At 44.2% G+C, this 13,745-nt stretch overlaps 1 protein-coding gene across 1 annotated transcript; it reads right to left on the bottom strand.

The window, feature by feature from the left end:
- Positions 1-280: 280 nt before the first annotated feature.
- On the bottom strand, positions 281-12,666 carry mfn2 (mitofusin 2). The gene is made up of 18 exons (XM_076045832.1): positions 12,300-12,666; positions 10,552-10,733; positions 9,809-9,944; positions 9,518-9,680; positions 8,920-9,044; positions 8,521-8,629; positions 8,279-8,386; positions 8,052-8,205; positions 7,368-7,435; positions 6,828-6,949; positions 6,591-6,717; positions 5,549-5,653; positions 4,535-4,637; positions 4,047-4,267; positions 2,870-3,022; positions 2,547-2,743; positions 2,306-2,440; positions 281-1,499 (listed from the first exon to the last, which is right to left on the bottom strand). The coding sequence occupies exons 2-18, from the start codon at positions 10,727-10,729 to the stop codon at positions 1,430-1,432; spliced, it is 2,274 nt and encodes a 757-aa protein (XP_075901947.1). The 5' UTR covers positions 10,730-10,733; positions 12,300-12,666; the 3' UTR covers positions 281-1,429.
- Positions 12,667-13,745: the final 1,079 nt, after the last annotated feature.

The following is a 13,745-nucleotide window of genomic DNA, read 5'->3' as shown; positions in this document are numbered from 1 at the left end:
TATTACATGTAATTACAGGAACATGTGGCTGTCTTGGCCAGCAGCTGTTTCATTTTAATGATTTGTTTTTGGGACATTTTATTTATGTTTTTGTAAAAACAATTTCTTGGGAAAAAGGAGCAGATTAAATAATAAAACTATATTCTTCTTTACGCTCCTTTTCATTTAAGTTTCTAGGATGGTGGTGTCTATTTTTTTTTTTTTTTTTTCACATTAAATTGTTGTAATAAAATAAAGAATTTGAAATGAAATCAATTCATGGTTCAGACTCACAAAAGACTTTTTTCAACATTTCACTCTTTATTTACTCTTTATATACACTTAATATTTTAATGGGAAGACAAACATGAGCCACCACTGCATGCAGGCACTTCCATGATGAACATTGAGCCATTTCTCTTCCTGTCATCATCATCATCATCATCATGAGTCTATTGCTTTTGCTCTTCATCAGGACCAATCCACTGAGCTCTACCAACGACTCCAACACAAGGTTGCATACAGTGTGACGCTGCTGCAGGAATCATCACACGAGATGCATCATTAGAGATCAGCAGAGAGGCGTCAAGGTCATCAAGCCCAGAGGCAGAATATTACTTTATTAGAAGCGAATGCAGGACATATTCACATACATACGACACTGAAGCAACGTGTGTGGCGCAGAAACTGTGCAATTCAATTGATTTTATTTTCTCGCGGAAAACTGAGTTTGATTTCAGCTGACGGATGGAACCAATTCTCGTTATTACTTAAAAAAACAACAACAACAAGAGAAAATAATAATACTCATTAAAACGAACCATCGGCCGAGCACGACGACCATGCTGGCTGTGGAGGAGTTTATTGAGACCAAGTCTGTTTGCTTTGCAAAGAAAACAAATGCAAAGAAAAGAGCGAGCTGCATGTTTGACACTCATGAGTTCATGAGATCATAAGATCATGAGATCATGAATTAATAATTGAGCAGGACGCGTTGCAGACGAGTCACTTTAAAGAATAAAAATGACGTCTCCTGGTTGCTGAATCTGCTTCATGTCTCCAAGCAACGGCATTAAAATGCATCTCTAGTCAACAGAGGACAAAAATCAGTGAACACTTCAATAATTTAGTGACTGCAAACTCAACGCCTCAACTGCTGCAATAAGCCACAGAGAACAGGACTAACGCTGCGTCGTCTCTCTACCTGCCCTTTGTGACCTCATCGCAACGACCAGCTACAGATCTAGTGAGAGAAGAGAAACTCTAGCGCAGGTTAACGCGGTGGCTTTGACTGAGGTGAAGGTGTGAAGCTGCGACTCGGCCCTCAGCAAAGAGCTGCCAGCAACAAGCAGCTGCAACCCACAGCGCCACCTACTGACCGACTGGGTAACTGAGTGAGTGAGTGAGTGAGCATGGTGGGGCCTCTGCAGCAGTGCAGCTCCTGCCGGGTCTACTTGCTGTGCTGGAGGTACTGCTGGGTGAACATGTTGAGCTCGCTGTCCAGCCAGCCCGCCTTGTTCCTGGAGAGATCGCAAGAAAACAGCATGAAGAATCACAACACCACAACATCTACCAGCAAGGGTGAACATCAGAGACGCTGCGGCCTTTGTCCGCGTTCTCATGGAGAGAACAACGTGAAGCTCGGCACCACCGCAGCTCAGTGACGGTGGTCTGGTCCACAGTCGTGCTGTGGTGCAGGCCACTGATGAAGACGTGGGCAGAGTTGGGTTGTCTAGTGGGATGATGCCCACTGCTGGACTCTACACCAGTGCTTCTCAGCTGCTGCTGCTGGAGTCTCACCATCAGCATCATGGTGTTACTTCATCATCAAGTCGCAAGGACCCAAATTTACTCCACAAAAGCAGAAACTCCAGCCCACTTTCTATCACGTCTGGGAAGTAAATGATTGCAATGACAGTATGTGTCCTGCAAAATGAACGCACAGCTGTTTCTCTATAAATATATATGTTATAAAATTATTTAAAAATAAAAAAAAAAGAAAGAAAGAAAAAAAAATGAAACCTCCCACGGAGCTGTGACCCAATGAAAACACCTCCCGACCCACTTTAGGGTAGCGACCCACCAGTTGAGAAACGCTGCTCTACATTAACCACAACTTGAAATGGCCACGATTATTAAGACTGATTCTGATATTTAAAGGTCCAGCGAGTCATCGTGAGAGATTTTGGAGGAGAAACGGCGACACACAGTGGTTACATTTGAGATTGCCAGTGAACTACGGTGGCCGGTGCACCCAAAAATCCTTTCCCCTGCTCCTGACCGTGAAGCTCTGAGTCGCGCCGCCCCACTCAGGCTCACAACTCACCGCAGCAGCTTGGCCTTGCTGTGCAGGCCGTCCAGCGACTTGATCTTGCTGTTGGTGTCCTTGATCTCCTCCTCCAGGTTCTGCCGCGTGACGTCCACCTGCTGGCACAGCTGGGCAAAGACTCCAGCCAGCTCCCTGTCAGCCACACACACACACGTACACACACACACAGCAGGTCAGGACTCAGGGCGAGCGTGTCAGTGAGGTGAGTGACTTCCAGTGATCCAGCTCCAGTGCTCACTGCTGAACTTGGTGGCTGCAGTTGGATCCAGTGTAGCTGACGATGAGCTGCAGCTTCTCACTGGCGTAGTCCACAAACTGCCTCTTGAAGGTGCGCTCCTTGGCCCTGGTGGTCCAGGTCAGCCGCTCGTAGACGTACAGCAGGCCGTAGAGACCCACCGACAGGGCGATCAGACGCCAGCCCACCGCCTTCCAGACCTGACGCAGGGAAAAAAACACAACCGGCTCAGATCATTCTACTGGGCTTCTTCTCCATCGTTGGCAAACTCTCCACTCCTGGTTGCTGGAGTGATGCTTCAGGTCGTCACGCGTGTTCATCCGTACCACGCCGCCGACCACCAGGACGCCCATGGAGGTGCGTGAGGTGAGGGAGGCCAGGCCCGTCACCATGGAGACCATCAACTCCTCCTGGGTGACGCAGGTCTGGGGGAACGGAGGCATGGAGCCGGCTGGAGTCAGAGCCAGGGGCCTGGAGACCTGCAGCGGGGGGGAGGAGCAGGTCAGTGGCCAGAACAACACTCACTGCACCATCACTACCAATGAGTCTGAGGAACAGAGAGGAGGAAGCTGCAGCAGCTCCTCACTTCAGGAAAGAACACCTTGTGTTTTATTCCACCATCAGCAGGAGGTGGACACAGATTGAGCCGTTTGATGCCGATTCACTTCATTAAAGGTTCAGTGCGTGAACTTTGGCTTGATTTGTGACTTTTATTTTGGTAAAAACTTAACGTACAGCCCATAAACACGCTGATCAGAGTGAATACTGGCTGCACAATCAACGTAATTTGGTTTTCCCAACCTAAGATTGCTTCTCATTTATAGAGGAGAACCTCCACAGACCAATCAGGGTCCCAGTGCTCCCAGTTAGCTGCCATCTTGCACCAGCGTATTTCTAAGGAAGCCTGGTGTGGACAATCCAGCTGGAGGCACAATTGTGTAACTTCACCAAGATTTTAGTCTGTAAATAACTGAGAGATGGAACATCCAGTGGGTGGCTTCCACCAGGTCCTAGTGGTGACAGTGAGGATCACTTTCAACAGTGTCAACGTCTCCATCAATAATCAATAACTTCATGTTGACTTTCTGGCAAATCCATCCGTGCGTTTACCTCCAACATGGGACGTCAACCAAAACTATAAAGCTCACTTTTAAGATCTGCAATAAATAAATCATTGTCTGATTTAATCATGTTGTGACATTCACAGTGAAGACCACTCCAGTGTAAAACTGTACAGTTTAAAAACCTCTCTGTCCCTTATTTCAAGACGAGCTGCTGGAAGATTCACTTTTGAAATCAGGGCTCCATCTGCTGGCCACAACAGAAACTACAGCCAAGGATTATATTCAGGACCGCATAGTTTGCACACACACACACACACACACACACACACACACACACACACACACACACACACACACACACACACACACACACACACACACACACACACACACACACACACACACACACACACACACACACGACTTGGCGACGTCTTGCCTGGTCGCTGTAGCCCATGAGGGCCCTGCGGCTGTTCTTGGCTCCCAGGAAGCGGTTGACCAGCATGGTCCAGCCCAGGGAGAAGTGGAAGCTGATGTCCTCCTGGAAGTCGCTGCAGAGGCGGTCGCAGGCCAGGTCGTAGCACAGGCTGAAGCACTGGCGAGGAACCAGCAGCTCCACCTGCTCCTTCACCTGGCCGGGCAGCAGCGGCTTCAGGCCCTCTGCATCCAACAAACAGGTAGGTGTGTGTGTGTGTGTGTGTGTGTGTGTGTGTGTGTGTGTCAGAGTTATTCATGACAGATATTATGACTCATCAACTGGCATCCACTGTGCCAAATTTAGGATTGATTTCTGATGGACCGTGTTTTGGATATCTCATCCATGGGTGTCAAACTCTGGCCCGCGGGCCAAATGAGGCCCACAGTGTCATTATATTTGGTCGGCCGGCTTTATGGAGGAACTGAGTGGATGATGAGAATGAGAGTTACCGATCATGTCCTTCTGTGTTGCCTGCAGGGACGTGGTGATGGAGGACGAGCACCTCTCTGACATGTTCTTGCCCAGACCCTCCTCCAGGTGGCGGTGGAGCTCCTGTCGCAACATAAGATTACAAACCGTTAGAATAGCAGTGGCAAATATCAGAGGGCTATTTTCCAGCACCCAACTGGATCTTCTGGAATTAGGACTTTTATCACCAAAATAATGCATGAGGGCAACATAACAAAGACAACCACGAGAGCTGAATGATTTATGCTGTTCAAAAAATGGTTTTCTGTTAAAAGAAAAGCAGCATCTCCAGTGCAAAGAGAGGAACTAAAAAGAGTGCAAAGAGTGAATTCATTTAATTATTATTATTATTATTATTAATTTTTTTTTAATTAAATTAATTGTCCCCCAGGACAATTTATTCAATGTCCCCCAATTAAATAAAAAAAATAAAATTAAAAATAAAATTAAAATATATTTTTTTACATTTTTAATTCACTCTTTGCACTGTACAAGCTGCTTTAGCACTACACAGGTGGGATACATAACTGCATTCTGATTCTTATTTGCCATTAATAAAACTTAATGCTCCTAAAAGGTTTTAAAACTGGTTGATAGGAGTGATTGTACAGATCCAACCCCTCAAACATGACTTGAGGGAAAAAGGTTGCATGCCATATTGTGATGAGGGAAGGCAGACTGGACTTGGCAGGTTCGCCAGGCCCAACATCACTGAAGAGTTAAATCATCAGCGAGGAACATTTTATTAGTCATGCAACCACAAAGAAGAAGACGCTGCTATTATAAATATAATTATAAATATTTATTGGCTGCAAAGTGAAATGATTTGGTTTGGTGTGACTCTGTTTTAAGTCAAGGGAGCATTGAAGTGAAGAACACATTGTTCCAAGAGACTCAATACCTGGCCATGTTCTGCAAGTTAAATCCCACCAGTGTGACGCGTCCTGAAGGACTGTGAAGTATTAATTATTACTGCCGGTGTACGTTTGACTCACACTCTTATAAACTTTGAGCACCACCGGGGAGGGGTGAAAGTCCATGTGGAAGTCGTCCACCAGCACGCTGAGCCTCCGGATCTCCTCGGCCATGGCGTTGGACACCTGAGTGTGAGCAGGTGGTGGGATTGAAAAACAATTAATCAATGTCTTTTGTATAAAGTGTTGGTATTTCAGTATCTGCTGAGGAAGCACAAAGCGTTAGCATGCAGGCTGCTGTTGATGAAGCAGCTCTGAAGAAGAGGAGCACTGAAGAAGAGCATTGCTGTGTCTCAATTCAGGCTCTGCATCCTTGAAGGACGCATTTTGAAAGGAAGTTGCGTCATCGCACTGCGCCAAGGCTCCTCCCAATTCCCAAGGGTGCTTAGGACGCTCAAAATGCGTACTCAGAAATACGCACTCGTTTTAGCCGATTCCAAGGATGCACCGCTACTATCCTTCGTGTACTTGTGTATCCCATGATGCTTTGCGTGCTGCTGCAAAGCATCGTAGGATCCTGGGAAGTCAGCTGAAATTAGCACCATGTACTGGTTAAGACACCACATATAAATTTAAGTATTGAAGTTTCACATAAAGTATCCAGTTTTTAACGTAGGATTTTACTTATTTGATCATCCAACGGCATTGTTAGATGGAGAACCAATGGTTAGCTTGATGCTATAAAAACTTCACTTTCGAGGTTGGCCAGCCGGAGGGAACGGCGGCGACGGAACAAGGAAATACGCCGAAGGCTAGACCGTCCCGAGTGGTTACCGGGGAGGTGGGGTTTGGTCCGTCCTTCTAGGCTGGGTACTCGAAGAACGCTTCCTTCAGACGGAGGACACTCGGTCTGAAGGGTGCAGACCCTGAATTGAGACACAGCACATCACTGAAGAAGAGCAGCACTGAGCAGCGTTCAGGCCAGCGGTGGGCAAACCTTCAGACTGGTGGGCTCAGTAATAACAGTAACAGTTGAAGATGCCTTCATGAGACAAAGTCGTACAGTGAACTCTGCAGTTTCCTGTTTAACCAAACACTGTGTTCACTGGTGTGAGGGCTTCACCTGTCTCTCAACCTCCTCGGTGATCTTCTTGATCCTGGCCTTGCAGTCCATGGTCAACAGGTCCAACTGCTTGTCTATGAACTCCAGTCTGTCCTGCCGGTCCTCTTTGGTCTCAAGGCAGTAGGTTCTACAAAACACAACCGCAACAAACCACACATTTGAAAAGTAGTCAAAGTTGGTCCTTGGTTCTCATGCAGACTTCCTTCACCAAGCAGTGGTGGTGAAGATCCAACTCACCTCTGTTCTTGTGCAGCAACGTACACAGACTCCATGATGAGGCGCAGGGCTTCGGAGATCTGCTTGGCCCTCACCGTGTGCTGCTCAAACTTGGTCTTCACCGCCGACTGAGAGATGCATTCCTACGTGGAGCAGACCAGACAGCAGTACATACATCAGTGTGTGGAAACAGCTGTTGGCCGACTGAACTGAGCCAATCACCAGAGGAACATTCAGCATTTCCATGTGTTTCATAGCTCTACTGCAGCCACTCCTGGAAAACGAGTCTAGAACTGATGATGCCAATAACAATCAGCTTTATTTGTCGACCACCGTTCACACAATGACTGCAACACACTCCCCAGGAGGAGCTCAGGAGGACAAGCAACAAAGGTGCGAACCCACACTGCTGTAGGGAACCTACAGTGAACCAGCAGTGGCCAATCACAGCATCCTTTAAGGTCAATAACCACCACAGAGTTTGCAATCTATAGGACTTCCTGTTGATGAATAACTCACCATTTCACACATAACTGCGTATGATTCATATTGGGAACTCACCTCAAATCTCCTCTCAAAGTTTTGGAATTCAAACATTCTGGCTTGAAAGCCCTCAGCCAGAGCGCCACCTGCAACAGGAGAGTCACAAAATAAAAGCCACACTTCAACAATTTCCACAAAGCACAATTGCAATTTGCAGCCGTTTCCGTCCAGTTAGACGCCACCATGAGGAGGATGGAGGTACTAAACATTTTGCCATAAATCTGCATTTCCATGATGTTTGCTGTACAGAATGGTTGTGATATTTTTCTCTTTTTAATCATAACGCACCATTTTCACTGGTCAGTAAAGTGGTCACGTGACCCCGTACGTCACGGCCACTGACGTGTCCATGTGAATAAAGTGTTTCCATGACGCTGTTGCCATGTTCCTCTCTATGGATACGTGTGAAAAACCACCTGATGCGAGCGTCAAAATCTTTGAGCCACATTTGAGAGGTTTTTCCAAGTTATTAAAAGTCAAACTAAAAACCCATCTCAAAACTTTCTAGGGCTCTGCAACAAATGAAAGCTCACTGACTCCATGTGAATCACACCTGGGAAAAGGAAGGAAGCTTGGTTTTAATGCACACACTTGGGAACAGCTGTGTGTGAGATTCAAACTCAACACTACAGAGGAAGTGTGAGACTCGCGCAATACAGTTCACTGCACCACGTGTGCCCCTGAGTGTTCAATGACACACACCTGCTTCTGGCATCCCTTGAGCCCTCTGTGCACGAGCCTGCAGGACTTCTTTGGCAGAAACGAAGAAGATGCGGTCACTGGCCTGGGCCCGGTCCACCACGCCCAGCTCGTCCACCAGGAAGTCGGTGCATCTGTCCATGTGTTGCCGGCGCACCTGAGGAAGCAGAGGTTGAGTCTCATGTGATGCTGTCAGTGGAACTGTTATTGATCCATCCACGCTCACCGACCTCCTCCATGTACTCAGGTTCTGAGGCTGAAGCGTCCCAGCGGTTGTTGAGGATGAAAATATTTGGACTGGAGAGCCGCTCGTTCACTTTATGGAAAAATGACTTTTCCTGAAAGAAAAGTGAATAATTTAATTGTGGAAGAAAAAAAACAACAACATTTCGAGTCTGTAAAAACGCTTCATCAAAATTGTGCAACAGAACAAACTGACCATATACTGTACGTATATTTCATCACGTCTTACCGTTTGCATCAATGTGGATTCAGAGTTTGCTACCAGGACAAACACATCAGCGTCCAGGCAGAATTTATCGATCCAGCTGTCCAGTTCTGTGGTCACGTCAATCCCTGGGCTGCAAGGGAAAACCTTGATAATGTCAGATCTCAGGATGTCAGCCTGCTACAAATTAAAGCATGTTTCAAAAAACAAGATCATTGGAAAATCACTTCTTCTAACTGACACATCCTAGTGGAGAATACACACTTCACAATAACAATATGACCTTTAAATGTTAGACCTGTTATGGTAAACTTATTTCAAATGTGTTGAACAATATTAAATGGTGGTTATTATATTGCAACGATGAACACCACCAAGTGATGAAAGCACAGTCCAACGGGTGGTGCTGGCTAAACGTCTGACCTGTCCACCAACACCAGGTCGTCCCTCAGCAGTGCACACTTTGACTTGGGCCACATGATGCAAACCAAACTGCCAGCATTCAGGTCTTCATCCTGATGGAGGGCATGAGCCAACTGATTCACAGTCTGCAAAATACAAGAAAAAACAATGATGACAAATAAGCAAGTTAGTCGTTAATAGTTTATGCACATCAATGACTATACATATATATACATATATAGACATATATATATATACATATACATATATATATATATATACATATATATATATATATATATATATATATATATATACACATATATACATATATACATATAATACACATATATATATACACATACATACATATACATATATATGTATGTATATATACATATATATACATATATATTAATGTATTATATTGTATTTAATTCACTGCTAAGCAATGGATGCTAACTGCATTTTGTTGCTCTGTACTTGTGACATGTGCACTGACAATAAAGTTGAATCTGATCTAATCAGACATAGGCATAGACAAAACAATAAACGAGGAGGAGGGGAGGGGGGGGTTGGAAGAGCTACACATGCGTCTAAGGACGTGAGTTCTACTCACCGTGATGCTTTTCCTCTCCTCAGAGCCCTCAGTGAGAAGGAAAGCTTCGTTGCCATCAGTGCCCTCCACTCTCAGGAAGCAGTTGGTGGTGTGTCCAATTCCAGACGGCAGAACTTTGTCACACAGCATAGCGTTAATCACCGAGCTCTTCCCGTTACTTGTCCTACAAAAGGAGACAAGACACGTTTTTTTTGTTTGTTTTGTTTTTAGCAGCACTTCATTCCTTTAATAATACTGCCAGTCCATTATCCTGGATCCACGGCTGGTGGAGAAGGTTTCAGATGAACACACCTTCCAAAGAAGACCACCTTCATGTGTCTTCGGGCGAGCACTTCTCCAATCCCAGCCACCTTAGCGAGGTAACCAAAGACCTCCTGGACCTGCTCCTCAGTGGTGACGGGGTCCACGTCCTCATTTTTATAAGTTCCTGACACGTGGAAGCAATCACACTGAGATCAATACAAGTTGCATACAATGACTGTCTAAGGATACTGCTAAAAATGATGGTCAGTTAATTTGTCGTCTCAATAATTCTGAAAATCAGATTGTCTCGGGCCTGACGAACATTAGGTGCAGTGCCACACGCTGTACGTCACAGTTCTGGAAACACTGGAATGTGTGCCTTGTAAATGGGGGTCGCTAGATGACCCCCTGCTATTTATTTATTTTTTGCTTGATGATGTTTGTTTTCTTTTTTTTAATCTTGTGAACTGGACCTTGAGTCTGAAATAATAAATCAATCAATATCAATCAATCAATTGGAGGATACTATAGCACTACAGTGAGCTCACAGCAGACATGGTGGTGTGCCAGGGGTTCACACACACACACACACACACACACACACACACACACACACACACACACACACACACACACACACACACACACACACACACACACACACACACACACACACACTTTTGACATTAAAATGATGGCTGTGATACTATTACAGCTAAAAGACTTGCGTACAACGTACAACGACAGCAAACAGAGGGTTAATACATCTGCGTGGGCAGAAGAGGAGTCACCTTCTAGAAAGGCGGAGCTTTCCTTGATGTAGGCCGTCAGCTGTTCAAAGATGCCGTTGATTTTCTTCTTGGCGGTGACAAAGTGTTTGAGCGGCGACGCGTTGACTTCCGCCATCAGTCTCTTGTCCTTCTTCACATGGGCTGTGTTTGCAGTGGGTCGTGGGTACACCAGAGACATGGCACTGGACGGCAGAGAGAGAGTGAGAGAAAAAATTAATATTTATATATATATATATTTTTTTTTATATATAGATACAGTATATATATATATATGCATGTGAACGATTGTTGTATAGTGTGTTGCTTACATTTACATCAGTACAGCAATAACCATCCTTCCACTGCACCTGCTTACACCCGTTTACCTGTTAACCCGTTTACATTGCTCATACTGCACTACTGTTTGTGTTAACATTGGTGTTTACATTACATTATTGCACTACACTGAACATTTCCACCCAACTTTCTTTTTATTTTATTTTACTGTCACAGGCTATACATATGTAGACTTGTATATATGTTTATATTAGGTATTTTTTAGGTATATGTGCACATTTAACGAATACTTGGATAGACATATATATATATATACTATGTAGACTTGTATATAGATCCTTATTTTACTCCACCAAGTTGCACACTGTTTACACTTTATTTATACTTCCGGTTGTACATTGTTTACTTGTTTACCCTTACTTTTGACTTATTCTTTAGTTTGTTTTGTTTGTTTTTTTTAACCTAAGCATTAGAATAGAGAAAATAAACGGAGTCAAATTCCTTGCTTGGCCTGTACAAACCTGGTCAATAAAGCTGATTGCGATTCTGATTTAGACAGTGACATCACAAGTCTTTCTAAGTGGATGCATTAGACTTGATGCATTACTCAGCAGGAGTTCACCCACTGTAATGACCTGGACGAGCCTGTGGAGCTGAACACACAGCACACAGCTCACCCTGCCTGCACTGGCCAGGCTCTCACACCAACACTCGTCCTGGAGGCACTGACGGGGAGATTTTGTCTGGCTGGTGATTTTTTTTCAGACCACTCGCCACTTTGCTGACTTATTTCTTTTTAATCAGCAAAATTTCATTGATGTATTTTTTTTTTGTTTTGTTTTGTTACTAGAGAACAATGCTGTTATCAACAGGTCAGCTGGCAGAGTGATGTGTATTGCAGGGGCGACCTTTGGTCCAGCAGGAGTGCCAGGCATGCCACAGTTCACAGGTGGCCGGCTGCTTGTTACTGTAGCCCGCAACTCAGCCTTAACCCATTTTCAATGATCCTTATTCAATTAAAAAACATCAATGTTACTCTAGGACGTTTATTTGTATTTAAATGTGATGTGTATTTTATATATAGTCCATGGGAACGTGCCAATGATGTAATGAATAATCCCATGATTGCATCATCATCCATCTCATCTCCTTCAATACAGACAGGCTCCATCGAGGTAACAGCAGTGCTTCACAGTGCTGGCCTACCATTATGTTCTCACGCGCGCGCACGCGCACACACGCGCGCGCAGGTGGCGAAACGTCTCTAATCTACAGCAGTCTGCATTGGCCTTCTCTTTTGTTCACACACACACACACACACACACACACACACACACACACACACACACACACACACACACACACACACACACACACACACCAGCAGTACCATGACGAGACAAATTAGCCTTGCGCACAACTTAAAATAGCAGCGTTGGTAACAGTTCACCTGTCTCAACGGCAATACTCACCAACGATAGCGGGGCTTTTCTTCATCACGGGTCGTCTTGCGTCATGCTGTCTCGCTATGGTTCCTCCACATCAAGCTAACTGGCTCCCGAACCGAAAGGTTTGTCTTATCTCTGCCGAGGTGCCGAGGTACCGAGGACGAGTTCCAATCTTGTAGCACTATTTCACAGAAGTACGTGAAATTGGAATAAATCAGGGTGCCCACACTTCTCTCAATCACTGTGGAAGTTCTTCAATAAAATTCGAGTCCGACGTGCCAGGGAGGCAATGCCATGCCTGCTTTATTGAGCTAGATTCGCGGAAGCTTGTGTTCGCTGTGGGCATGTTTTAGAGGACTGTCGCCCTTCGGAAATCAAGTATCGCGAGAAGAAACGCGAGGTGTCAGAATGTAGTCTCGTCAGGCGCGCGAACACGATCGCCACCTTTTATAGGGGAAGTCTGGCTGTCAGTACGTACTGTCAATACAGACCATGGACGTATTATTAATGTTATTTAAGAAATGGATACCGAAGTGGCAATACAACAGAGCAACGTTTTTTTTCTCCCAGTGGCCACTCGAGGTACCGCAGCCAAAAAATATACGGCCTAACAAATATTTCTCCCATTTTTTTCTGTTGTGGTTTCGTTTTGTTTTATCATTTAAATAAGGTGTTAGAATGCTTATATTTAAGTATGTTATTGGCGGATTGGTTAACGTTGTTTTTTCGATGATGTGTATGTTGTTTGACATTGTATACTATGTGAAAAAATATAATTTAACAAAAAAGGTTTGAGGCTAACTCCACCTACTTCCTGGTTAAGTCTTGTCTACTATATACGGAACCCGAGTTTGGACAAATACCATTGACATTGCAATTCGTACTGAACACTGTGAAAATAAATGTCACATTCTTATGCCATTACCGTCACTAAATCACTGTCAGAACATGTCAGTCATGTTAATTAATCCTTTTAAAGAATTGAATTTATTCTTACACTGAGTTGTTAATACATTCTACACTTCACGCTAGGTTTTAGCAGCCAAAGCCAGTGAGTGTATAATTGTAGACTTAAGATTTCTTAATTTCCTATTCCATTGCATATGAAGAAAGACTGGGGGGGAAAAACATTTTTTTTGACACTTTTTGTTTATAATATAGCATATAATAGTCAAAAAGTCAATGGGGGAAAAAAAGCAACAAAAAAAATCTGTGATTTAATATTAGAAATCAAGCATGTTAGGGTTGATCAAACTTTACAACCTTTTCTGAAAATTAAACACACGGATACCATGGAAAACTAAATTATTTATTCCAATAAGCTAACAAATTTTCTTTAAAAAAAAAAAAAAAAAAAAAAAAAAAAAAGCACACAAACTTTTGTCTTTTTACTGTTTCCTAATCTATTGGGAGATAATACAAACGCCTACCGCAAAAATATCTAGGTTAAAGAAGCACTGCAGCTGTTCA

The sequence above is a fragment of the Nelusetta ayraudi genome, unplaced genomic scaffold, assembly GCF_046127955.1.
Source record: "Nelusetta ayraudi isolate G7.1 ecotype Tasmania unplaced genomic scaffold, CSIRO-AGI_Nayr_v1 ptg000088l, whole genome shotgun sequence".
Lineage (NCBI taxonomy): Eukaryota > Metazoa > Chordata > Actinopteri > Tetraodontiformes > Monacanthidae > Nelusetta > Nelusetta ayraudi.
The sequence above is the reverse complement of the archived record's forward strand: the minus strand, read 5'-3'. Positions and strand labels throughout refer to the sequence as shown.

Excerpts from the sequence above, each read along its gene's own strand:
- mfn2 (XM_076045832.1), bottom strand. The coding sequence starts at position 10,729 with ATGTCTCTGGTGTACCCACGACCCACTGCAAACACAGCCCATGTGAAG. Across the intron at positions 9,045-9,517 it reads AGGAGAGGAAAAGCATCACG|ACTGTGAATCAGTTGGCTCA; the intron begins GTGAGTAGAACT and ends TGTATTTTGCAG. Across the intron at positions 8,206-8,278 it reads AACCTGAGTACATGGAGGAG|GTGCGCCGGCAACACATGGA; the intron begins GTCGGTGAGCGT and ends CTGCTTCCTCAG.